The sequence below is a fragment of the Grampus griseus genome (genome assembly GCF_964374135.1).
Source record: "Grampus griseus genome assembly, chromosome: 6".
In the NCBI taxonomy this organism is placed as follows: Eukaryota; Metazoa; Chordata; class Mammalia; order Artiodactyla; family Delphinidae; genus Grampus; species Grampus griseus.
This window is the reverse complement of record NC_139000.1, coordinates 12,799,538-12,823,090: the sequence shown is the minus strand read 5'-3', so window position 1 is coordinate 12,823,090 and position 23,553 is coordinate 12,799,538. Positions and strand designations below refer to the sequence as shown.

General features: G+C 61.8%; 1 protein-coding gene across 6 annotated transcripts in view; it reads left to right on the top strand.

The window, feature by feature from the left end:
• Window positions 1-23,553, top strand: part of DAB2IP (DAB2 interacting protein) — a gene marked incomplete at its 5' end in the record, with an annotated part of 194,918 nt that overhangs the window by 154,730 nt on the left and 16,635 nt on the right. For all 6 annotated transcript variants that reach the window (XM_082655874.1, XM_082655876.1, XM_082655873.1 and 3 more), the window contains 7 exons: window positions 11,823-11,976; window positions 13,692-13,790; window positions 14,679-15,233; window positions 18,302-18,443; window positions 18,533-18,677; window positions 21,386-21,622; window positions 23,297-23,498. In XM_082655874.1, coding sequence (XP_082512000.1) covers window positions 11,823-11,976; window positions 13,692-13,790; window positions 14,679-15,233; window positions 18,302-18,443; window positions 18,533-18,677; window positions 21,386-21,622; window positions 23,297-23,498 — 1,534 coding nt within the window. The remainder of the gene's footprint in view (window positions 1-11,822; window positions 11,977-13,691; window positions 13,791-14,678; window positions 15,234-18,301; window positions 18,444-18,532; window positions 18,678-21,385; window positions 21,623-23,296; window positions 23,499-23,553) is intronic.

Sequence of the window (23,553 nt, the reverse complement as noted above, 5' to 3'; positions counted from 1 at the left end):
CAAAAAGCGAGAAACCGAGGAGCAGTGTTGCTGTTTTTAGTGTTTGAAAGAGAGGAAACGCAGTGTCAGTGGCTCCTTTCCACGAGCAGGCCTGGTGGTCTCTGTGGCTGTACCGAGAACCGAACCGAAATAAGCTTGGCCTTTGCTCCGAGTCGCCGAGCCCGGGGCTGCCCTGGGTGGGGCTGCGCTGGGGTTTGGGGGTCGTGTCATCCCTGCCCCAGCCCCGGGTCCCAGCTGGACTCTTCTGTTTCCCTCCTTCTCCCTGCCTCTGTCTGTTCCCTGATCCGTTGGCCTGCAGGCCGGCGGTGTGTCTGAGCCTAGGGTATGTTTTGCTCCAGCTTAAATGTTTGAAACGGTTGTCCGGAGCCAGGCCCCTGTGATGCGGCAGTCTCTACTGGGGAAGTACCCCATCACCAGAGAAGTCGGGGGGTTTGGCTTGTCACACACTGTCCTGTGGAGGGGTTGTGAGGGGCAAATGAGCCGCTGCTGTGAACTGCCAGCCCTGCGCCTGGCTTCTTACAAGTCTCCGTGTCCCTTAGTCCTGCCCACGTTCACTACCACTGCTGGGGTGCTGCCGGTGGATCAGACTCCTACAGCTATGTGTCCTCACCATTTTCCAGACAGGTGACAAAGGCAGGGCTCAGTGGAGTTCTGGTGACCCATGAGTTTTTTACTTGAAAGTTGGTGCATTTAATCACACAATCTCTGTAGGTTTGGTGAAAGCCTGAGGCGTTGACAGGCAGTGAAAAGAATTTGGAGTTGGAGCCCAGATGCCAGGCCTCCAGCCCTGCCCCAGTGCCTGTGACCTGTGACCTTGGGCAAGCTGCTGGACCTCCCTCCCTGAGCCTCCACTTCGCAGGGGTGGAGTGCTTAGGGGAAACCCTGGAGGAAGGTGTCGGTTCTTCTGGGGGGGCGGTGGGCAGCACGGAGGGGTGGTCTTTGAGCTGGGCATTGATGGATAAGGCACACTTGCTGCTGGGCACGTTCTGAGTGTATGTGCACAGCCCAGTGTGGCTGGGTTGGGACGCACCTTGGAGGCTGTATTTAAGGCGTTGCTGGTTGGAATCCTGTGGGCCGGTGGCAAATGACAGGCAGGGCTAGCTTATCCTAGAGTCAGTGGGGAAGGGGGTGGGGGGGGAAGGGGGTGGGCTCTTGGAGTCGGTGGGGGGGGCAGTGGGGGGGACGGGAAGAGGGTGGGCTCTTGGGCACACTCTCTGGCCTTGGGAAGCTCCTCACGGCTTCAGGGCATGTTTCCTTAACTGTAGTTGGGCGGCTGGGCCACATGAGCAATGGAGTCCGCTAAATGCAGAGCCAGGCCTTCCCTGGTGGCGCAGTGGTTGAGAGTCTGCCTGCCGATGCAGGGGACACGGGTTCGTGCCCCGGTCCGGGAAGATCCCACATGCTGCGGAGCGGCTGGGCCCGTGAGCCATGGCCGCTGAGCCTGCGCGTCCGGAGCCTGTGCTCCGTAACGGGAGAGGCCACAACAGTGGGAGGCCCGCGTACCGCAAAAAAAAAAACAAGAAAAACCCGCGGAGCCAGGGCCTGCCTGGTGCATGTGCCAGGTGTGTGGGCTGTTGTGGGTGAGGCGGGAGCTGGAGAGCCACGGATGGGTCACTGGGAGCAGGAGGAACTCGGCAGCCACGCCCTGCTTTTGATATGCGTTTTTGCCTCTGCTGGCGGCCTGGGAGCCTGTGGCTTATTGTCAGCACCCCCCCCCCCCCCCCCACCCCCGCTCCTGCTTTTTTGCTGCTGTTGAGCACTCCTGGCTGTCTCCTGTGAGTTTCGGTCTGGGAAGCGGAGCTCTGATGCCCTGCTGGGACTCCCAGACACCAGGCTTTGGGAGGATGGGGAGCTGGGGTCCCAAGGCCCCCAGGCTTAGCGCTGGCATGCTGGAGGCACTCAGTAACTATATACTGGGGCGCTGGATTAACTCAAACCAGGCGGGGTGGGTGTTCGCATATCAGACCTCCATCAGGCTCTGGGAGGAGGGCACGCAGCCCACTTGTCAGGTGAGAAAACTGAGGTGCAGGAGAGACCAACCCGAGGTCTCCCTTGGCCCCTTCCCTTTCCCCTTCGTGTCTTTGCCTCGTCTCCCTGAGGCCACAGAGCCCCCCTGTCCTAAGTGGTGGCGGGACAGGAGATGGGCATTGCTGCTAGAACCTAGGGTGCCCGTCTCTCCTTAAATGGGGACGTGGAGGTGCCTACTTAAAGGAGAAGTGCTGCAAGGTGGGAAGGGGCAGAATGCCCAGGGTAAGGCAGGGCTCCCTGCGTGTCAGGTTACACCTGTAGCACCAAAGGTGATGTCTTCCCCGTTTTGCAGATAAGGAAACTGAGACGTGCAGGTTATTTAATTTGATCAAAGTCACAGAACTTTATGTTTACATGTGTTTGTTTTTAAGGAAGGAGGCCTCACCACATTAGACCAGTCATCAACCAGCATGGTGCCAGGGGCTGGGGCTGTGTTGACACGTGGCTGGCCCTTGGTTGAGGTAGGAAGCTTAATGCCCAGGGATGGGGGAAGGACAGTCCCCAGATCACCTTGTCACCCTAACGTGAACGACTTGCACAGCACCAGAAGACCACCTGGCACGGCACCTGGGTCTGGGATGGAGGGGTAAGAGGGGAGAAGATGACATTCTTTGGAGGGGTCTCCTGAGCCTAGGAGGGCTTCCCGGAGGTGGAGAGCTGGGAGGAATTAGATAAGCAAGAGGGAAGTTGCTTCCTTGGGGAATGGAAGCCTTGGTTTTCAGTTTGTTCTTTGTTTTCATTTCATCATCCTTCCCCACTTGGGTCATGGGTCCCCAGGGCCTGAGGCAGCTGTTGGTATTTATGGTCCTGGGTGGAGGTGGGGGAACGAGTCAGAAGCTAGTCCTACAGTCGGCGGTGTGATCTGTGGGACCAAGGGGACGCACGGGCCGTGTTCACACATGTGAGCTTGCAGGGAAGGGACAGCACGGCTGGGGCCTCGGTGGTTCTCCACAGTCTTCCTAGTGGAGGAGCTGAGTGCCGGGCCGTGGGCCAGATGGGGCTGCTGCTGTGCTCCTGCCTGGGGGTGCTTTACTTGGGGGAGCTGAGGGGACCTTAGGGCTTGGGGTGTCATTCTCCTTCATCTTCCTGAGCGGCCGGGCTGGGCTCGGCGGTTTCTCCTGGGGACCAGGAAGGGACGGAGAGCTGTCCCCGCTCAGCAGCAGCAGGAGCACTTGGCCCTCAACTCGCTTTCGATTTGCCCAAATCTCATCCTATTCAATGAATGTTCCTCAGATTCTCTTCTTTTAAAATTCAGGGCACTTTGCTCTTCTGCTGAGGTTTATGAATGTTTAAAAACTCCTTTGTGGTCCCCAAAGTCATTTGACAAGTCTGACAGCTATTGATTAAAAACCGGAAATTATTCAGGCTGCGGGATAACTTGGGGGAATAGATGGAAAGTTTTTTGTTTCTTCTCTCTCTGTGTGCCCCTTGCCCTCCCCTCTCCCCCCAAAAAAGATACAGGGATGTGGGGAGGTAAATGTGTCCCTGAATGTTCTTTGAACACTCCCTTGGGCTGCAGAATTATCCTGGAAAGGGTGGGATGGGGGACGGTCAGGATGCTGAGGGGCGCTTCTCCAGCTCAGGGGCCAGAAGCAGCCCCCTCATGTCCCTGGCCTCTCCCCACGTCAGCAACAGGCAGCAAGGAGGTTTTGTGACGGGATTCTGGGTGGCTGGGAGGAGGAATAGTGGTGGTTAGTGTATGGTCCCTTATGTTAATGGGGAGTTGACATGTTGGGGGTTCGGTCACAGTCTCTGAAGTAGCTCAGCAGGTGAGAAAGCAGCAGCTGTCGCAGTGTCGATTGTTCAGCATATACGGGGCACCCCTGGAGCCAGGCCTCGGGCTGTGCTGTAGCCGTGGCACGTGAGGAGACATCCCATCCTCCTGTCTTGGTTGCCGGCACGTGGACTCTCCTTTTCCAACTCAGCCCTGCGGTGTCGGGAAGGCACAGGCTCCCAGGGATAGGGTGAGGCAGGAGACCGGGCACCTCCCAGCCCAGGGCTCAGTGTGAGTGTGCGGATGGACTCACACTGGTTCTAGTGACTGCTGGGATCTGCCCCTCTGCCTTGGACCGAGAGAGCCCTGGGCCGAGATGGACCAGGCCTCTACGCCCTGTCATCCCAGGAAGCCTTCCCAGGCAGGGCGGCCAGCCTCCCTGCCTTTTAAGGACAGGCTCTGTCTCCCCAGGGTCCTGGGAGCCACCAGGCAGCTGCATTCTTCTCCCCTCCCCTGGGACCCCAGCGGGGCCAGGAGTGAGCGCTGGCCTCAGCAGCCGGTTCCCAGGCCAGCGGGGCAAGGCCGGGCCTGGGGAGGAGACGGCTCCGCTGGATGTTCTGGGGGGGCGGGGGGGGGCTCTCTGCCTTGTCTGTGTCATGCTGCCTGATTCTCAGGAGCTCAGCGCCCTCCCCCTGACTGTGCCCCGGGACCTGGCTTCTTCTGCTGTGGGCACAGCTCCCTGGATCTGCCTGGCTGTGACAGGTGGAAACATGGTTGGCATGTTCTGACCGACTCCAGAGTCCACGGGTTCTGCCAGCCCTCAAGTGGGCACCTCCTCCGTGGAGACCAACCTTGTCCAGGATTTCTGCCCCGTCCAGGCCTGGTTGTGGCTGTAGGCAGTGGCGTGAGACCACACAGGCGTGCAGGTGAGAGGCCAGGTCTCGGGGTCACAGGCCGAAGGGCTAAAGTGGGCCCTCAGCAGGGTCTCCTGCCCACCCAGAGACACCCTCTTTCTTCCTTTCACTTCAAGAAATTAGGGGCTTTTTATTGCGTTTTTGTTTTTAGGGGGGGCTTTTTGGAGGCATCCCAGAGCATTTGGCTAGATGTAGTTTGTTTGCAGATGGGAGAAACTGAGGCCTGGAGAAGGTAAGAGATTTGAGTGGTCAGGGGAAAAGAACAGAGAATGGCCTGCAAAATCCCTGTCTCGTTACCCCAAACATCAGGAGCGTCATCTCCCCTAGAAACGTCAGCCTTGATGCCGGTGTGTAATCCTTAATCGGCCTTGTTCACAGCTGTGTCCGCGCTCCTACAGGGGTGTCTGGCATGAGACAGTGACTAGAGCAGACAAAAGAGGATGGGGACCGGCATGAGTGACTGGTGTGGTCGCTGGCGTTGACTCCTGTTCCCCCGAGCACCTCCTTGCCTTGTCTCAGTTGACGCTCTGAGGAGCCCTGGGAGGAAGGCATGTCAGTTCTCCCTGCTTAGAGATGGGGAAACTGAGTCCTAGAGAGTGGCACGAGTTAAAAGTACTCATGGTTGTGTGTTTTATAGGGAATGGAGACTAGATTTGCTCCTACAGCCGGGCACCCTTGGTGCTAGGGCCTGCTGCCCTCCTGCCCGTTCCCAGCGGCAGGTGTGTGGGCTGCGTGTTTATCCCTGGGGCTTAACTCCGCTGCCTGCCTGCCTGTTATGCCAGCAGCCCCCAAGCAGCGCGGGCAACGCCTCCTCGACATGTCTAAAAGAGAGCTCCCAGCTCCTGCTTGCATGCCTCCAGAGACAGAGTGCCCGCTCCTCTAAAACCAAACCAGGCTGGCCCATTTGGGGACAGTGTGACTGAGCTGGAATTGGCCTCTCCTGGTCCCAGCCCTGCCCTCTGGGGGCAGGCACGGCAGCTCCCTCTGCCCCTTGAGGTTTGGAAGGAGATTCTGAGCCTCTTACCTTCCAGGCTATCCAATCCCACTCTCAACTCTCCCCACCCGTAGCTGGGAACATCCTCCCCGTGTCATATAGAGCTTTTTAATTATCACAAGTTTTATTTTCAGGTCTCCTCCCTCCTTGAAATAATAGGGAATTTGCTAAACTTTTGTGTCGCTAACCTTTTAAGAGAAAAAAGGACGGAGTTGAAAAACAGCTCATGGGTTGGCTGGAAGGCTATCAGATAAGGCTGTGACCCAGGAGCCAGGACAATGTCCCGTTGTTCCTGGCCCCCGCCCTCACAGTGGGCTGCTCTTGGTGCCTGGCTATATCTCCAACAGCGGCTCCGCCCGTGCCTGTGGCGTGCCCACATTTCCCGGGCTCCTGGGTCCTGGGCACGGCTGCCCGACCCCAGCCAGCCCCGCGGCTCTTCCACCCGACCTGGAGCGAAGCGGGTCACGGCAAGCAGGTCAGCTGGCTGTGGCCCTGCGTGGCCGCCTGTGGGCAGAGGGGAAGGCGAGGCTTGGGCGGACAGCGTTAGGCTTGGAGTCTGCTGAACGGGGTTCCAGTCCCCCTTGGCCACTTGCTGCCTGTGCGATCTTGGGCACGACACCTGGCCTTTCTGAGGTGCGGTACCTCAGTCCTGATGGGTTCTCATGAGAACTGGGTAAGGAGACAGGTGGGAAAGTGGTGTGGAGTGGGGCTCAGCCACCCGGCCCGGGTGTGAGCACTTGTCTGTCTGGAGAGACCAGGGACAGTGTGATGGTGGCAGCATTCGGACTGGGCTTTGAACACTGACAGAAAAGGCTGTTGTCGGGCAGAGAGTGGAGGGAAGGGTGGGACGGGTTCAGGAAACAGCCTGGGCAGAGGTCCCCCCAGAGGGAGGGAGTTCCTGCTGGCCTGGGACCCGCTGGCGAGGAGAGTCTAGGTCCTTTGCCAGGGTGTGGTGTGGCAGGGCTGGAGTTTCGGGGAGGGCTCAACCCCAGGCTGAAGCACGGAGACTTGATTCTCCGTAGGCTGTGAGGGGAGCGCCGAGGGCAGGAGTGACATCATGTTGGGCAGAGGGGCCCATCTGGTGGGAGGGCACTGCCCCCCAGGCCCTGGCCAAGACCTCTCAGAGGCAGAGGAGGTCAGGGCAGGCCTCCCTCCCCTGTGGCCTTGGCTCTCCTGTCTGTGACCTGAGAATCGTGGCACCACTCCCCCCCCAGGAAGTGTGAGGATTCCATGGCATGGAGGACGCAGGTAAAGGCCACCTGAACAGCTGGTCCAGGTCAGGAAGGGGGACTGCAGGGGACATGGGGCCTCTAGTGACTGGGGGGCTGTTGAAGGTCTAGAGCATCAGCTGGGTCTGGGACGGTCTCGGGAGGATGCGGCTGTGGTGGAGGGTGCAGCCACAGAGGGTTGGATGAGCCCCTGACCTTGGGAGACATGGAGGGAGCGCCCCATACCTGGACAGATCAAGAGCAGGGGTGTTTCTTGGAGATTCTGGGCAAGCACCAGGGTGCTGCTCTTGGGAACTGGCCATGCGCAGGCGGCTGCCCCGAAGGCCGGCGCTTTCTCCCACTAACAGCGTCTGAGGGACCAGGGAGGATTGTCCTCATCCCAGCTGACCTCCTCCCCCTCCCCCAGGCTTAGCTGACCTCAGCTCCTGCGGTGTTGGGGCTTTGATCCAGGAACTCTGAATCTTAGCGCTGATCCAGACCCAGCCCTCCCCACGAGGAGCCCCCTTCCTGGTAAGGAGACAGCTCTGTGACAGGCCTTCCCAGCACAGCCTAATGAACGTTAGGGTTTGGGGTCGCTCTCTGCCCTGGGAGTCTGAGAAGGCTTCTTGGAAGAAGGGGCTCTGATGCTGGGTATTGAAGGTTGGATAGGACAAGGGGATTTCTAGGTGGAGGGAACTGCCTGTGCCTGGAGACCTGCCTGAGGGAATCATGACCCCTGGGGAAGAGGAGCCCAGGGTGAGGTGGGACAGGCAGATGCACCCCAGCCAGCAGGGCTGCAGCTGAGCCCATGTGGTCTTGATGGGAAACCCCCTCTTCATGACTCCATCGCCTGGGGGAATGCCTCTCCCTGCAGACCCTCTCTCCAGCACTTCCGTGTGTGCGTGTTACCATTTATTGCTATTTGAGACAGAGTCCTTCTTTCTCTTTCAGATGAGGAAAGGGCCCCTGGGGGGGTTGGGGCGCGAACAGGGGTCACTTCAGGAGGAAGCTGAGACCCTGAGCCGGTCACCTGCCTTCCCTGAAGCAGGCCTTGCAGGGGTCCGGTGGGCGTCCTCCTCTCAGCCTTGTGAGGATTCAGCCACGTGCTGTGTGTGCTCTTTCCTGCGGGCACAGCCCAGGGCGAGCCTGGCCCAGGTAAGGAGGGCCAGGCGCGTGGAGCCCACAGCACTGCCGTGAGACCTGGTTCTGTGGCCTCTCTGACCCAATGTGGTGTCCCTGGCAGGGTTGTGAGGAGGAGCTCAGACCTGGGCTGTGGGGATAACCTGCGCGAGCAGAGGTCCCCGCGACGGATTTTGTCTTCCTGGGTGCCATCTCGCCAAAGACCGAGGCTCTGGTCCCCAGATGCCGCAGGAGGTCCCCGGCGGGGCCGTCACAGACTGAGCTGAGCACTGGGCGAGGCCACACAGTGGGTGTGTTGGGCCAGCTTCTCTTCCCACCCCAGCCTCGGGGCAGCAGAGGCCCTGCATACGATGGCGTCAGAGCACAGACCTCCACACCACAGAGGGCAGCCATGAGCGGGGCTCCCAGACCAACCTGTGTCCTCCTTCCAGCAGGGGGCCTCGGGCAGATGCAGGGACTGCTGCTCCCTGAGCCCATCTTACCTTTCTGTGAAATGGGTAGATGAGTGTTCCTGGCAGAGTTGTGTGCAGTTGAAAGTGACCAGCTGGGTCCCTGGCCAAGTGGAGGTGGGCGCCCGCCAAGCTTCCTGGGTAGGGGCACCGTGCCTGCTCGCCGCCCTCTTGGAGCATGGCCTGGGACGGGCTTCTGGCCCAGCCTGGGAAGGCAGGAGCTGGAGGTGAGAAAGGAAGTGCCCATCAATGCTGGCTGGAGCAGAGGCGGGCCGGGTCGAGGCCTGCCGTGGGTGATTGATGGGGCAGGAGTCCCTGCGGTGGAGTTTTAGGGGGTGCTGTGCTGTGGGCCTGGGACAGGGCTGGCTGGCTTCCTGGAGGAGGTGGATCTTAGGCTGTCAGGTGGGCCTGCTGGGTCCAGTGACCAAGTGACCATTTTCCCTCCCTGAGCCCATCATCTATCTTATCAGTCACTGCCACAGGAGCAGTCCCCTCTGCCAGGAGGTCCCACCCTGCAGGGTCACAGCAGACCAGCTCCCCTCTGGGCCCAGAGCTGCACGTCAGGGCCTGATGAATAGGTGCCCCTTTCTCTCCCCCACGAGCCTTGTGGGGAGCTGGGGGCAAGTGGACTCCAGGCTGAGCGAGAAGGATATGCGTCTGCCTGTGTGTCAGAGAGCAAAGGCCCACTAGCCCTGCCCCATCATAGGGCAGTGGTCAGAGCCTGGCCCTCAACTCCACTCCCAGAAGCACCTGGGAGATCTAGGAGTAGCCACTGGGCCTCCCTGGACACCCCCCCGCCCCCCGCAGTGAGCTTGGGCTGCAGGGGTGGGTGCGGCCCCTGCTTCAGGTCCTCCCAGTTAGAGAATCCCTGGGGAGGTGGGGAGGGTCAGGGCTGCCCACCTGTGGCCAGAATGCCTTAGCCATGAGCTTCCCGTAGTCCTCCATTCTGTCAGGAACCTTCCCAGTGAGGCCTGGGCCAGTTGGGGCCTGCTTGTGGGCAGGATGGTGGGGAAGGAAGAGGAGGGTTCTGCAGCCACAGGTTCCGGGGTTTGGCTGCTTTGGGGTCTGGCCTGGGCCCGCTGGGCTCCTGGGCTGTAGAGCGGAGGCCCCTCTCCCTGGGCAGGCCCTGTCTGCTGAGTGTGCCTCTCTCTCCTCTCCCCAGCCGGCTCGTTCAGGTGCCCCAGGCAGGAGGCGGTGCCGCAGCCTGCCAGCTCCTCCCTATGTAGAATACTTCCTGGGTGCCCGCTCCACCCGCCCCAGCTCCCAGCATCTTACCTGGCAGGGCTTTCCGGGCTGGGCCAGAAAGCAGCCTGATCTTGATCGGTGGGCTGGGTTTTCAGCCCTGGACAGCGGGCCTGGGGGCTCTGGGTCTCAGCCCTTCCGAGGTGGGTGATTTCCCCGGCAACTGAGGCAGGGCATCCCTTGCACTGAGGTATGGAGGGAGGCCCAGGGTGGAATCTCAGCAGAGTGGATGGCAGACCCAGCCACCACATTGGTCAGTGCCGTGATGGGGAGGAGGCTGGGCCGTTCGAGCAGGACGTGGAGGGTTTGTCACCGGGAGAAGCCTGTCAGCACCTGGCGTGGCAGCAGCAGTGCCTGTGTGCGGTGTGGTCTCCCAGAGAGGGTTCTGGAGGAGCAGAGGCACCACAGCTGTGCATGCCAGTGGCCTCGGGCCTCGAGTGCGTCCTGGGGAGGTTTGGCTGGGTTCTAACCTGACTTTAGCCTGCCTCACAGCTTCCCTCTGGTCCGCTCCCCTGGGAGCGTTCAGGAGTCCTGCCTGAGGGCATTGACTCGGCTCCAGGGATCTGAGCCCTGCTCTGCGCCGGCTTCATGCTGGGCATGGGGGAGCAGCTGGGGGAGCCCAACTGGGTCTCCTGGGTTGGGCTGTGAGGTCCCCAAGAGCTGGGGTCCCAGTTCCAGCCCTGATTCCCATGCAGTGCCTAGCACAGGACAGCGTGTCAGGGAGGGCTGTTGCCATGGAGAAGTGTAGGGGCCAGAGGGTGGCCTCTGTCAGCCTGTGAAGCCCTCTGGGCAGGGTCTGTTCGGCTCATCTCTGGATTCCTGGGTCCACACATGGTGGACCTCAGGCCCTCTTACCACAGGTGGTTATGGAAATGGGTTACGGGGTGTATGTGCCCTACAGGGAGGTCTGTGGTGGTCCTGCCAGGCCTCACTGACCTGAGAGAGGGTCTTTGGTGAGACAGGGAGAGATGATGGCCTGAGCCTTGGACCCGGAGGCCAGGAGCTGAAAGGCAGAGGGTGTTGGGGGAAGGAGGTCTGGGTGAGCTAAGGCCAGGGTTTGGACTGTGGACGTGAGTAGGGGCGAGGCCTGCCCAGCCTCTCCCGGGGTGGTCTTTGCAAGCCTGGCTGGTCCTCTGGCTTTTCCTGTGCCCCGGCTGTGGGAGGGGGCCCAGTGGGGCACTGCTGTGTGTCCTGTTGACTCTGGAAAGGGACGTTTGCCTTTCTGAGGTGGACTCTGTCGAGCACCGGAGCAGATGCCGTCTAAGGCGCTTTCCACGTGAAGTGCCGAGGAAACTGAGGCTCAGAGAGGGGAAGTGACTTGTCTAGGGCCACGTGGTAGGTGAGCAGCGGGCCCAGGTCCAAAACCAGGTCTGTCAGAGCCAGTCCTGGTCCAGGTTCCATTTGGGCATCAGGTGGAGTGAACTACCTGTGCTCTTTGTGCCTGTGCTGGACCCACTGACCCTGGCCTGACCCCCGAACCCCAGCCTGTGGACCCTGACTGAGTCTCAGCTCCTGGGCACCGTGCAGAGATGGCTGCATCCCTTCTGTTTTGAGCCTCACGGTCTGTAAGAAAGGAGCAGCAGAGTTCCCGGTGCTCCTGCATTGCCTGGGGCCAGTGGGCGGAGTGGGATGGTGTACGAGAAAGGGTTCTGTCGGCAGTGATGTCCTGGACAAATGTTGGAACAGGGCAACTGCTTCTGTTTTGGATGGGGACTGGAGCAGAGGGGAGGGGATGGGATGGTGAAGGCACCAGACCCCCAGAAGGCTGCCTGGGTCGGGTCCGCTCTTCTCTGTGGGTCTCGGGCTGCTGAGAAGCCAGGTCCAGCCCTACCCTGCACCCAGTGCTGACTTTCAACTCCTTACCTCCCCGCCGGCCACCCCCCACCCCCGCCACTTAGGGGCTGAGCCCTTTACCCAGAGTCCTGCCTTGGAGCAAAGGGACTGGCTGGTCTCTGTGACTCCAGCACCATGATGTCGCCTCCCCCCAACTCTGCCTTACGACAGAAAGGACCGTGGGAGTTGAGGGGAGTGATTGCCTCCAAATGGGGGGTTCTGGGCAGGCTTCCTGGAGGAGAAGGGAAGGGAGGGGACAGCGCAGGCCTGACCTGACGCACCCTGCTGCCCTCCCCCCAGGTCCCATCTGATGCCGAGGCTGAAGGAGTCTCGCTCGCACGAGTCCCTGCTCAGCCCCAGCAGCGCGGTGGAGGCGCTGGACCTCAGCATGGAGGAGGAGGTGGTCATCAAGCCAGTGCACAGCAGCATCCTGGGCCAGGACTACTGCTTCGAGGTGGGTCCTGCCGCAGGGGCGGGGCGGGTACTGGTGTCCTCTTCCCGCGAGGCCAGGTCTCCTCCAGACGCCCGCCTGGAGTGCTGCATGGCCTCTGCAGGGGCCAGGCTCTTTGGGACAGCGGCCAGGATCTGTCATAGCTCTTGCCTCCCAAGAGACCAAGTGGAGCTGGGAGACGGGGGCTTCATTCCTGCTCTGTGGCCTCCTTGGAGACAGACCAGTACTGTCCCCCATGCTGGGAAGTGCAAGAGGTCCAAGTGGGTGGAAGGGAGTTCAAGGCGTATGTGGAATGGCTCAAGCCCCAGAGCTGGTCTCGAGGCCTGCTCACCCCTCCTGCAAAACCACTCCAGTGCATTGTAGGGCAGTGGGGAGTGTCCCCTCTTCTGGCCCTGTCCCTGCCTCTGCGTGGTGAAAGCCAGAATCTTTCCTGCCCCAGCGTTCTGTGACCCAAGGTTTGAGAGCAGAGGGTCAGCCACCCGCCCTGACAGGGCTGTTACCGAGGATCACCTGTCCAGTGCTTCCCTGTAGATGGGGAATCTGAGGCCCAGTGAGGGCAAGACGATGTCAAAGGTCAGCCTACAAGCCTGAGGCCAAGCCAGAGCCAGGGTAACTAATGTCGCAGGTGTTGCTGGGAGTTCCTAATTGCTTCTCTAATTATTCATGTTCTCTTCCCACCTCTGTTTCTGGGAAGCTTCCCACCCCCAACAGGTCTTGCATAATTAGGAGAGCTTTCTGACAGAGGCACGACCCTGGGACTAATAGGGCAACCTCCCGGCACCCCCAGCTCCAGGGGAAGAGGAGGGTGGTGCCTGGCATCTGTCCTAGCCCTGTGCCCACTGGGTGCCGTTTCTGGTTCAGGACTCCTGGCCCAGCTGGGCTCCTTCTGGCCTCCGACTTCTCTGCCTGGGGCGGGCTGAAGATGGTGCCTGCCCACTGGTCCACAGCAGGGGGTGCTGTGGCTTCTGAGGCCCGTGAATGGCTAGATAAGGCGTCTGGTTCCCTGGTAGAGACCTCGGCGTGCTGGGGACAGCGGGAACAGGGCAGGAACAGCTAGGGCTGGGCTTGCTCACCCGGAGGAGACCAGAAGATGGGCGAGTCAGACAGGGAGGGGAGGGTAAGGGTTCCAGGCAGGACCCCAGGGCCCAGCACACCCAGACAGCCCAGTTCTCAGTGCTCTAGTCTGGCCCCAAGTAGGTTAGCCTTCTGTGACCGCCATTGCTGTCACCGTCACTTGGCAAGAGAAGCGTCATCAGCAGGTGTCCGCTGAGGACCAAGGTGACCCTCGTGCCAACCCGTGGTTGTCTGCTAGGTGCCTGTGGCTCCACCGCTAGAGGGAGACTTGGGTGAAGCCTTGCTCTCTGACTCATGCGGGGGCCCGTGCCCTCTGCCTCCCACCATCTCCAGGAGAACGAGGTTGGACTCAGAAAGATGCTTTCCTGTGGTCAGAGGGCACCGAGGCAGGGGTGAGGAGCCAGGACCAGGCACCAGCTGGCACGGGGCTGGGCCACCCTCCTGTCACTGTCTTGCTCTGGGACCACAGGTCTCGGTGCACCACCCGCAAATGAGAAATATGGGGGTCGTTGTTCTGCCTCCTGCCTGGGGCTGAGGTGCGGTCAGACCTGGCAGCCGAAACTCCCCCAAGTCCTGGAGGTCCTCCATCACGCCGCCTTGCTGCCTTCCCCTCCCCGTGACGCTGTCCTGCCCGTCCCCCACAGGTGACGACGTCGTCGGGAAGCAAGTGCTTCTCCTGCCGGTCAGCGGCCGAGCGGGATAAGTGGATGGAGAACCTGCGGCGAGCAGTGCATCCCAACAAGGTGGGCCTGTGTCCGCTGTCCCCAGAGCATGGGGGGTGGAGGCTAGACTCAGAGCAGAGCACAGACGCCGACGTGAGGGAGAAGGCGGAGGGGTCTCTGGTGTGGCCTGGGCTTGGGGGTGCAGGCAGCCTGCGTGTAGGCAGGGCCCAAGTGGGCCGTAGTGCTGGGCTCTGAAAGAGGCTGACCCGTGCTGGGGGCCTCAGCCTTCGAAGCTGCACACTGAAGACGCTGGGCCAGAGAACTGAGCACTGGGGTTTTGGGTGCTGGTGTCCATCTGCCTGGAGCTCTTGACCCTCTCCCCCACCCCGGCTGAATCCTGCTCATCCCTTTGAGTCCCGCTTCGCTTTCTGTTCCCTCCTCCAGGCGAGCGCCGCCGGCCCAGGCTGGTGCCCTCCTGTGTTCCTACTGCCCCCAGGCTTCTCCCAGAAGGTTCCTGGGACCCTGACTGTCATCGCTTGCTTCTGTGTCTGCCTCCCTGGCCAGCTTGGCCTGGGCTGAGTCCTGGTCGCCATGACATTACTAAGGAAGGGCCTTAGTGATGGTCTTACCTCTAAGTGACTTTGCAGACCAGCAAACTACAGGGGAGCCAATAAGCGGCTGCCGTGTACCAGGCATTGTGCTAGCTTCTTGCTCTGTACTCGGTTTTAATTCCCAAGGGAATAAAAAAAGGGAGTTGAGGCTTAGATGGTCACTTGCCCACGGTCAGTGAGCTAGGGCGAGGTAGAGCAGAGATCCAGCCCCATAGCCCCACAGCCGTCAGACTCCAGAGCTGTCCCTCGCCCGGGGCCCGGTTCCTCCAGGCTCCAAGAGCTCTTCCCCGCTACGGGCTGGGCGATGGGCAGGCGGCTGGGCCCCCAGTCACCGCGGCCCCCCTGTGCGTGTGTGCAGGACAACAGCCGGCGCGTGGAGCACATCCTGAAGCTGTGGGTGATCGAGGCCAAGGACCTGCCTGCCAAGAAGAAGTACCTGTGCGAGCTGTGCCTGGACGACGTGCTGTACGCACGCACCACGGGCAAGCTCAAGACTGACAACGTCTTTTGGGGCGAGCACTTCGAGTTCCACAACCTGCCGCCCCTGCGCACCGTCACCGTCCACCTGTACCGCGAGACAGACAAGAAGAAGAAGAAGGAACGCAACAGCTACCTGGGCCTGGTGAGCCTGCCCGCCGCCTCCGTGGCCGGGCGGCAGTTCGTGGAGAAGTGGTACCCGGTGGTGACGCCCAACCCCAAGAGCGGCAAGGGCCCCGGGCCCATGATCCGCATCAAGGCGCGCTACCAGACCATCACCATCCTGCCCATGGAGATGTACAAGGAGTTTGCCGAGCACATCACCAACCACTACCTGGGGCTCTGCGCCGCCCTCGAGCCCATCCTCAGCGCCAAGACCAAGGAGGAGATGGCATCGGCCCTGGTGCACATCCTGCAGAGCACGGGCAAGGTGAAGGTAGGTGTGTGGGCCTCAGGCGGGACCCCACCTCATGTTGCCCCGTGGGAGGCTGGGTGACGTGCTGGATTACCTACCGGTCCCCATGTCCACGTCATGGATTTCAGCTCTGGTGGAGGCACTGGTCACAGCCAGGTGAGTTTCTGAAACCCAAGAGATGCATCGTGGAGGGTGGGGACTTCGTGCTCCTTCGCCATGGTTGGAGCTGATCACAGAGGCGGGGATGGAGCCCCTGGACCGGAGCACACCTTGCAGTGAGGAAATGGGTTTAGGGACTTCACCCACTGCCCCAGAGGGCTGGCCCCTCCCTGAGACTCGAGGCGAGCAGGCCACGAGGCCCACCTCTGCCGGCACACAGGTCCCAGCAACCCAGACACACACGTCCAGTGAGGTGTTGAGTTTGGGACACATCCCAACAGGTGACCGTCAGGGTGCAGGCCGCTGTCCGAGCCCCAGACTCCCCCGTCACTCCCAATTCACACACATGGGACACAGTCACTATTGCAGCTGTCTGTTTGACAGGCAGCCTGCCACAGCTACAGCCGTCCCCAGCTCCAGAGTCTCCAGGAGTAGAGCTCATCTAAAGCCCTCCAGCAGGCCCTACTTCAGGGCCGGGGCAGGGCCCCTCTTGAGGCCTTTCACCTGCCTCCCCCTGCCAGACCACACCTCAGCCCCACCCACCTGGCTTTGGAGACAGGTAGGCTCCTTCTGGAAGGCTCCACACGCCTACCTGCCCATCGCAGTGGAGTGTGGTTCTGTGGGCCTCGAGGGCACACCTCCCCCTCTCCACCCTGCCCCCTCCCTTGGATGCAGTGGAGAAGGGCTGGACGTGGGGTCCGTCCACACTGCAGAGGCCGTGTGTGCTGGCCCCGGGAGCTGGGCCTCTGCCCTCTGGACGTGGTGTGGTTTGCGGCCTGTGGTGGGGGTGAGGGACTGCCCTGGTCAAGGTCCTGAGCCCTCAGCCTGGGCTTGGGGAAGACACGGGCGGGGCCGGGCCTCAGGTCCGCAGGCAGAGCCCAGGGCACGTGCTCCATCGGGGCCCTTATCCTCTATCTGTTCCCGGAAGGCCCTGGCCTCCTTCGGGCCCTTCAGAGCCCCTGCCTGTTGGGCTCATGGTGTGGGACCAACGCAGGAACAGGGAGGGGCGCTTTCCCGGCATGGGCCCCTTGGGGTCCGGCACTCGGTTCCTCCGCCTTGTTGGACCACCTTCCCCTGCCCCCAGCCTCCGACCTGCCTGGGCAAGGCTGCATGTGGGACCGTCTCTTAATTTCTTGCTTAGCAGTGGGAAGGGGGCTAGAAACTAAGTGAATGGAAGCCGTGCCTCCGGGGGGAGTTCCGGGGAGGCAGCAGGGCTGCAGCAGCATCCTCTCTGTCTCTGTGTCTGTTCTTCCAGTACGTGGCCCCCGAGGGCTGGGCTGGCCTGGGAGTCTGACTCCGACCTGAAGGGACCTTTGCTCATACTCACAGCTGAGACAGAAGAATCAGGGTGCTTATTGTGGAAGGAGGTGGAAGCCAGGGCTGCAGCCTCCCAGTGGGCCCTTAGGTGGGGAGAGCAGTAGGTGGAAGGATAGGAAGTAACTTGGGCTGCTGGCGTGACGTTTGTCCGAACTCTGACCTCTTGGGCACTGATGGGTGCGATGCCTCTCGAGAGCACGTGACGAGGGCCCTGCAGTCCCGGGGGAGGGCTATGTGAGGGGGCACCTGGCACCTTCTCCTTGCCGTCCCCCCTCCCCTCAGTGCGAGGGGAGGAACAGGGCCTGGAAACGAGACTCGGGCCCAGTGTGGCCCAGGTAGCTGTGTGGCCTTGGACAGGTCCCTGTCCTGTTCTGTGCCTCTTCCCCCTTGTTGGGTCCTAGCTCTAAGCAGAGCTCCTCCTCTTCCCCACCTGGGCCTCGCGCCTGCCCTAGGAGTTCAGGAAGCCCTGTGGGCAAGAGCAGAGCAGTACACGCAGTACTTACCTCTGCTGTCGTGTGTTCAGAGAGGGGGCCCTGGAGGTCCCTGTGGTCAGGAAGGGGTCCTCAGGCTGTGTGGTCCCCGGAGAGGCCAACTGCCACTTCCCCCCAGCCCCTCCTGTCTCTCCATTGGCCAGCCAGCCAGGTCTCCGGGACCCAGAGTTCGGTTCTGTATTTCAAGGGCCACTTGTGATTCCAGAGGGGCCCAGAGTTGTGCCCATCGGAGTGAGGAATTTCCAGAGCTCCAGAAGCCCTGGCCCGCACTGGCCAGTGCAGCCTCTGTGCAGGGCGGCCCCTGGCCCGACTGTCACCCTCCTCCGGGTCTCCGACTTCCTGCCTCCTGCCTGCCCTCCCCCCCATCCCCCAAGTCACAAGGCTGGCCGTGGGCGTGAGGAGGCGCAGGCTCCAGGGAGGAGTTTCCACCTGGGTGATGCAGCAGGTTCATCGTGCAGCCTCCCTGCAGTCAGGAGGGAAGGCGTGGGCTCAGGCTCCCTCCTGGGGTCTGCCCGTGAAGCCGCGCCTGGGGCTGAGAGGCTGGTGGGCCGCCTTCCCGCCCAGGCCGAGGTCGGTGCTCTCTCCATCTGAGCACTGGCTCGCTGCCTTCCAGGGCAGCCGGACTGCCTCTGCCTCTCTCTCGTCCTTGCCTGTGAGGCTGCACAGGACGAGCCCATGTCTGGTGTGGGAGACCCTGTCAGAGTAATGGGTGGACAGTGGCAGCTGCTTGTGCGAGGGGCAGAGGGCAGCCCATCTGTCCTTTTCGACACTGATGGCGCTGGGTGGGGGAGTTCTGCTCCCGTCACCCCACCAGGCCTGGGCAGGGCTGAGCAGGGATTTGAGTTCCGCGGGTCCGGCTGTGATACGGGGGCCCATGGCTCCATGCAGCATGCTCTTGCATCCCTGATCCGGTGCCCAGCTCTGATGTGGCCATGGCTAGACGTCCCCCCTCATCAGGCTGCCCTGCCCTCACTCACAGGCAGCCCCCACCAGTGGGTACCAGTAGCTTGGCAATGGAGCAGCCTCGAGGAGCAGGGGCTCCTGGCCAGGGTGTGGGTCTGGAACCCTAGGGTCCTACCTGCCGAGTCTGCTCAGGTCCACTCTCCTCACCTGGCTCCACAGGACTTCCTGACAGACCTGATGATGTCGGAGGTGGACCGCTGTGGAGACGAGCACCTCATCTTCCGGGAGAACACGCTGGCCACCAAGGCCATCGAGGAGTACCTCAAGCTGGTGGGCCAGAAGTACCTGCAGGACGCACTGGGTAGGGCGTGTGGGCCGGCCGGGGGCAGAGGGCAGAGGCGGGGCAAGCTCGCCAGGTCCTCACTGCCCCCTCCTGCCCTCTGGCCGCAGGGGAGTTCATCAAAGCGCTGTATGAATCGGATGAGAACTGTGAAGTGGACCCGAGCAAGTGCTCAGCCGCTGACCTCCCCGAGCACCAGGGCAACCTCAAGATGTGCTGCGAGCTGGCCTTCTGCAAGATCATCAACTCCTACTGGTCAGTGCTGCCTCCGCGCCCTTCTCGGCCTCAGCTGCCCAGGGCCCCCCACCCCTGCGTCTCCCCTGTCCTTCTGCATCCTTCTGTGCAGGTGCCTACGGAGTGCTGGGCTTTGTTCCCTCCGGACAGCTCTGTGAGGGGCTCTCGTCCATCTTCCCCGACTCACGAACGGGAGAGCTGAGGTTTAATGAGGAGAGGAGAGGGGACACGCCCGCACCTCACACGGCTTCAGAGTGGGGCTCTGGGATTGGAAGCCACCCTCTGCCTGACCCCGCTGAGTCTCGTTGGGCTGCCAGGCCCCCGTCCTGGTCCTTTCTGGGCTGTCAGACGTAAGCAGTGTTCCAGAGCGTACAGGCAGGACGTGGTTTGTGCAGTGGTGAGGACCGGACCTGGCAGCCCATCGCACATGCTTAACAGTGGGCACCAGCTGGTGCTGTTGTAGGTGCTGGGGCTGCCCAGGGAGCCAGACTGACAAGGCCCTGCTCGGGCACCCACCTGGGGTGGGCGGATGGCTTCACCTGGGACTCCTCACCTGTCTGTAGGAGCTGGTGCTCACTTCACAGGCTTGTGATCAGGCCCAGCAGGGGCCTGTGTGGGTGCCTGGACACCAGGTGTGGGCCTCCTGCTGGGGCTGTAGAGGACAAAGGAGGTGGATTGGGCCTTAACTGGGACAGAGGTCCGCGGGCTCCTGGCAGCCCCAGAAAGGAGCAGAGGTGTGCTGAGCCGGCCGCTCGTACAGGACCGCGGTCAGGGCCAGAATCAGTCCCGGGGCCGCTGAGGAGTGTTAGCCTAGCTCCAAGGCTAGCGTCCCAGGCATGGATGTCTGGTGGCGGCTGACCTGGTGCCGAGTACAGCCTCGTCACTGTCCAGGGGACCGTGCCGCCAGCCCCAAGCAGTGGGTATATTTTCACACTGGAGGAGCTGCCAAGGTTTCCTCCTCGGTCACTGCTGCAGCTCAGGACCTGCATCCCGTCCGCATCCAGGTCGCTCTTCTGACCCCATTCCCGCCCCCTGACCCCCAGCCATACCTTCCTCCTTTCTTTGATCATGTTCTTTCCCGGCCTGGCCTGTATCTGGCTCCCCTCTGCAACCCTCCTTCAGGTCACCGCATATGGTCGGCTCCCCTCTCCTGGGCACCCTCGCTCACAGCCCCGCTCCCATCAGAGTGCCTGATTGTGCCTGGGTCCAAGTCCGTTTCCTGCACACACCCTGAGCGCCCTGGGGGCAGGCAGATTCACCAGCTCGGGCTGGGCATACAGGAGGGCCCGGGAATGTTTTGCTGCTCCCGAAGGACAGGCAGAGGCGGGCCTGCTAGGTGAGCGACAGCCTTGGATCTGGGCAGAGGGAGTGGCCAGAGCCAGTGGGGTGGGCGCCTCCGGCCCAGGGCCCTCTGGCCCAGGGCTACACAGGGTGCTCACCTGGGGCCAGCCTGGACTCTTGGGCTGAGCTGAAAATGAACCCTGGCACCAGGGGAAGAGGGGCAGCCAGAGAGCCTGAGCTCTGGAACACACTTCCCACCCTTGGGCTAGGCTGTGTTTTCACCCTCTGCCCGCCTGTTCCCAGGGCGGACCGGGTGTGGGACACAGGGAAACATAACCACGGACAATGATTTTCTGTTTCCTCTTTCTGGCGTTTGTAGAGGCCCAGAGGCACCTCTCCGTTCTGAACAAGGCTGTTGATAGATGTTATCACTCAGCGCCTGCCCCCTGCCCAGTCCTGTGCCTGGTACTTCAGAGGCCAGGACTAAAGGTCACCTGCCCTCACTTCCTCTCTAGCCACGTCCTTGTTGGTTCAGCCACATTCACTGCCAGAGTCTGCCGGGCTGGGTGCTGGGCTTGTTGGGCAGAAGCTTTTCAAGCTGATCAAAGCCTCTTAAAGTCTTGGGGGGGTCCCAGCCTTAAGACGGCTCTGAGCTCGGCAGGGCAGGCCTTGTTCTTAGTGTGCGAGTGAGGACACCGAAGCCCAGGGAGGGCCAGGCCCTGGGTCAGAGCACCCTGAGCTAGTGACAGAGCCAGGTGGACTCTGGCTTCAGGGAGCGCCCATCTTCTAGGGTGAAAAGATAGGAAGGCCACTTAAAGCTTGGCCTGGTGGGGCCTCCCTGTGGCGGGGGTGGGGGGGACGCCCAGAGGAGATAGCCCCCAGCCAGGTGCCGGGAACGTGGCCTGCACTCACCGGGTCCGCCTGGGGAGGCCACTGCCTCCATTTCCCTCCCCACTGAGAAAGTAGAGAGCCGTGTCCTCACCCTGTGGTTAGGATCCAGCCATCTTCTTGATCACCCCGAGCTCTGCTGAAAACCTCTAACTCTATAACGTTATTTGAGTGAAGGGAGTAAGTCTCAAAAGGCAGGGATGGGAACCAAGGAGTGGTGGTCTGTTCCTCCTGTGTTTTCCTCACTCTCCCCTAGGCCCTGATGCCTGCCGTGTGGGGAGGGGGGTGAAGCCCTCTGGGAGCTCGCCCTCACTGCCGGCTCCCCCGTGCCTGTGTCCCACCCCACTCAACCCCTTGGGGAGAGATCCACCTGACTGCGGCCCGGGCGGCCCTGCTCCTGTGCCTGCCCTGTGCTCTTCCTGTGCCGGCTCACACAGCCCTGATCGTGGAGCAGGGCTGGAACTCGGTTCCATTGGACCCAGAACCGGGTCCCTGCTCTGCCCCCTCCGGTCCCGGCACCCTGCCTGACGGCCGGCCCCCCCTCGTGTGTCCCGGCACAGTGTCTTCCCGCGGGAGCTGAAGGAGGTGTTCGCCTCGTGGCGGCAAGAGTGCAGCAGCCGTGGCCGGCCGGACATCAGCGAGCGGCTCATCAGCGCCTCCCTGTTCCTGCGCTTCCTCTGCCCGGCCATCATGTCGCCCTCACTCTTCAACCTGCTGCAGGAGTACCCCGATGACCGCACCGCCCGCACACTCACCCTCATAGCCAAGGTCACCCAGAACCTGGCCAACTTCGCCAAGTGAGTGCCACGTCCCCCGACGGCAGGGTCCGCCCCAGAGCTGGGCCGTGCGGCAGGCCAGTCCCTGTTGTCCTCAGTCCTTCCCCGCACCCCAGCTCCCCTACTGAACGTACATGCCGCTGTGGTATGTTTCCGTGTAATTTTCAAAGGGGAGAAGACAAGCTATTTTTTCCTTCTGCTTTTTTTTTTTTTTTGGCGGTACGCGGGCCTCTCACTGTCGTGGCCTCTCCCGTTGCGGAGCACAGGCTCTGGACGCGCAGGCTCAGCGGCCATGGCTCATGGGCCCAGCCGCTCCGCGGCATGTGGGATCCTCCCGGACCGGGGCACGAACCCGTGTCCCCTGCATCGGCAGGCGGACTCTCAACCACTGCGCCACCAGGGAAGCCCCCTTCTGCTTCTTTGAATGAACATTTTATCATAAGGATTCTCCCATGTACTTACCATTCATACGCTTGGTTTTGAAATGAGTGACTAATATGCCTTTGAGGGACAAGGGCCTGTGTCTCCTGAAGCCGACCCCTGTGGTTGGGCACCCGGCTTGCTTCAGATTGTCCTTATCTAAGGCTGCCAAGGACGTCTTTGCTAGTGAAGCACTTCAGTGTTCTCGCTGTACCTTAGAGGGAGTGGGTGGAAACGGAAGGGCTGGGTCATCAAGGCGCTCTCAGGAGGTGTGGATGGAGGCCCCCTCTGGGCCTCCTCTGGGCCCGGCCTGCCCTCCGGGAGACAGCCCTACAGCAGGGGAGAGAGCGGGTGGACGTGGGCACGCGGACTCGCAGGAGGGCCCTGCGCTTCTGGAGAGGAGAGAAGGAGGCTTCCTAAAAGACGTTCTCCCCCAACTGCGTGTCAGGACGAAGGGCAGCCGGGGCAGACAGGCCCGGGAGGGACCAGGCACTGTGCAGTCCCTGAGTCAGCAAGTACCAGGCTGGGGGAGGTGGGAGATGAGACCCAAGAGGAAAGCAGGGGCTTTTGAAGGCCAGGCAGGGCCTTGGAGCGAGGGAGAGGGTGAGAGTCCTGCAGAGTTCAGCCTGACAGCAGTGGGGCCAGGGGGTGGAGGGGGCGGGACTGGCAGGCGAGAGGCTGGGAGGAGAGCAAAATTACGCTTCTGGTAACAGCAAAGGGATGGAAGTATTGGGCCCGGGAGGTGACGATGCTGGAGGCACTGCTGCGAGGTCACGGGGTGATTAGAAGGTAAGGTCAGCAGCCTGCCCAGCGGTGGGGAGGCACGGGGGGAGCTGACCACGGCCGGGCTCCTCGTGCAGCTCTCTGCTGGGTGGTGGCGTCTCCCCTTGGGGCAGGGAGCCCCGGAGGAGGGCGCAGGTTCGGGGTGCCGGAGATGACCGCAGACCTGGCCAAGCTGAGGACGAAGGGGGAGGTGCCCGTGGTGGAATGTGTCTGAAAGCTCAGCAGAGAGACCTGGCCGGGCATGGATTGAGAGTCGCCTACGCACCAGGCCATTGCCGTTTGGGGGAAAAGAGGAAGGAGATTGTGACTGCCAGCGAATGGGGAGTGAGGGCCACGGAACCTTCCAGGTCCTGTGAGAAAAGGCCCAGAAAGGGTCTCTAGCCTTAGCCATGAGGGCCCTGAGCCAGAGTGGATTGGCTGGCTGGGGAGTAAGTGGCGAAGGGGGGCTCCTGGGTGGGGCCCAGGGCACTCACCCCGTCTGCTCGGCTCCAGGTTTGGCAGCAAGGAGGAGTACATGTCGTTCATGAACCAGTTCCTGGAGCACGAGTGGACCAACATGCAGCGCTTCCTGCTGGAGATCTCCAACCCCGAGACCATCTCCAACACGGCCGGCTTCGAGGGCTACATCGACCTGGGCCGCGAGCTCTCCAGCCTGCACTCGCTGCTCTGGGAGGCCGTCAGCCAGCTGGAGCAGGTGCCTGTGCACCGGGCTGCAATGGGCGGAGGGCGGGCCGAAGGCCACCAGAGCT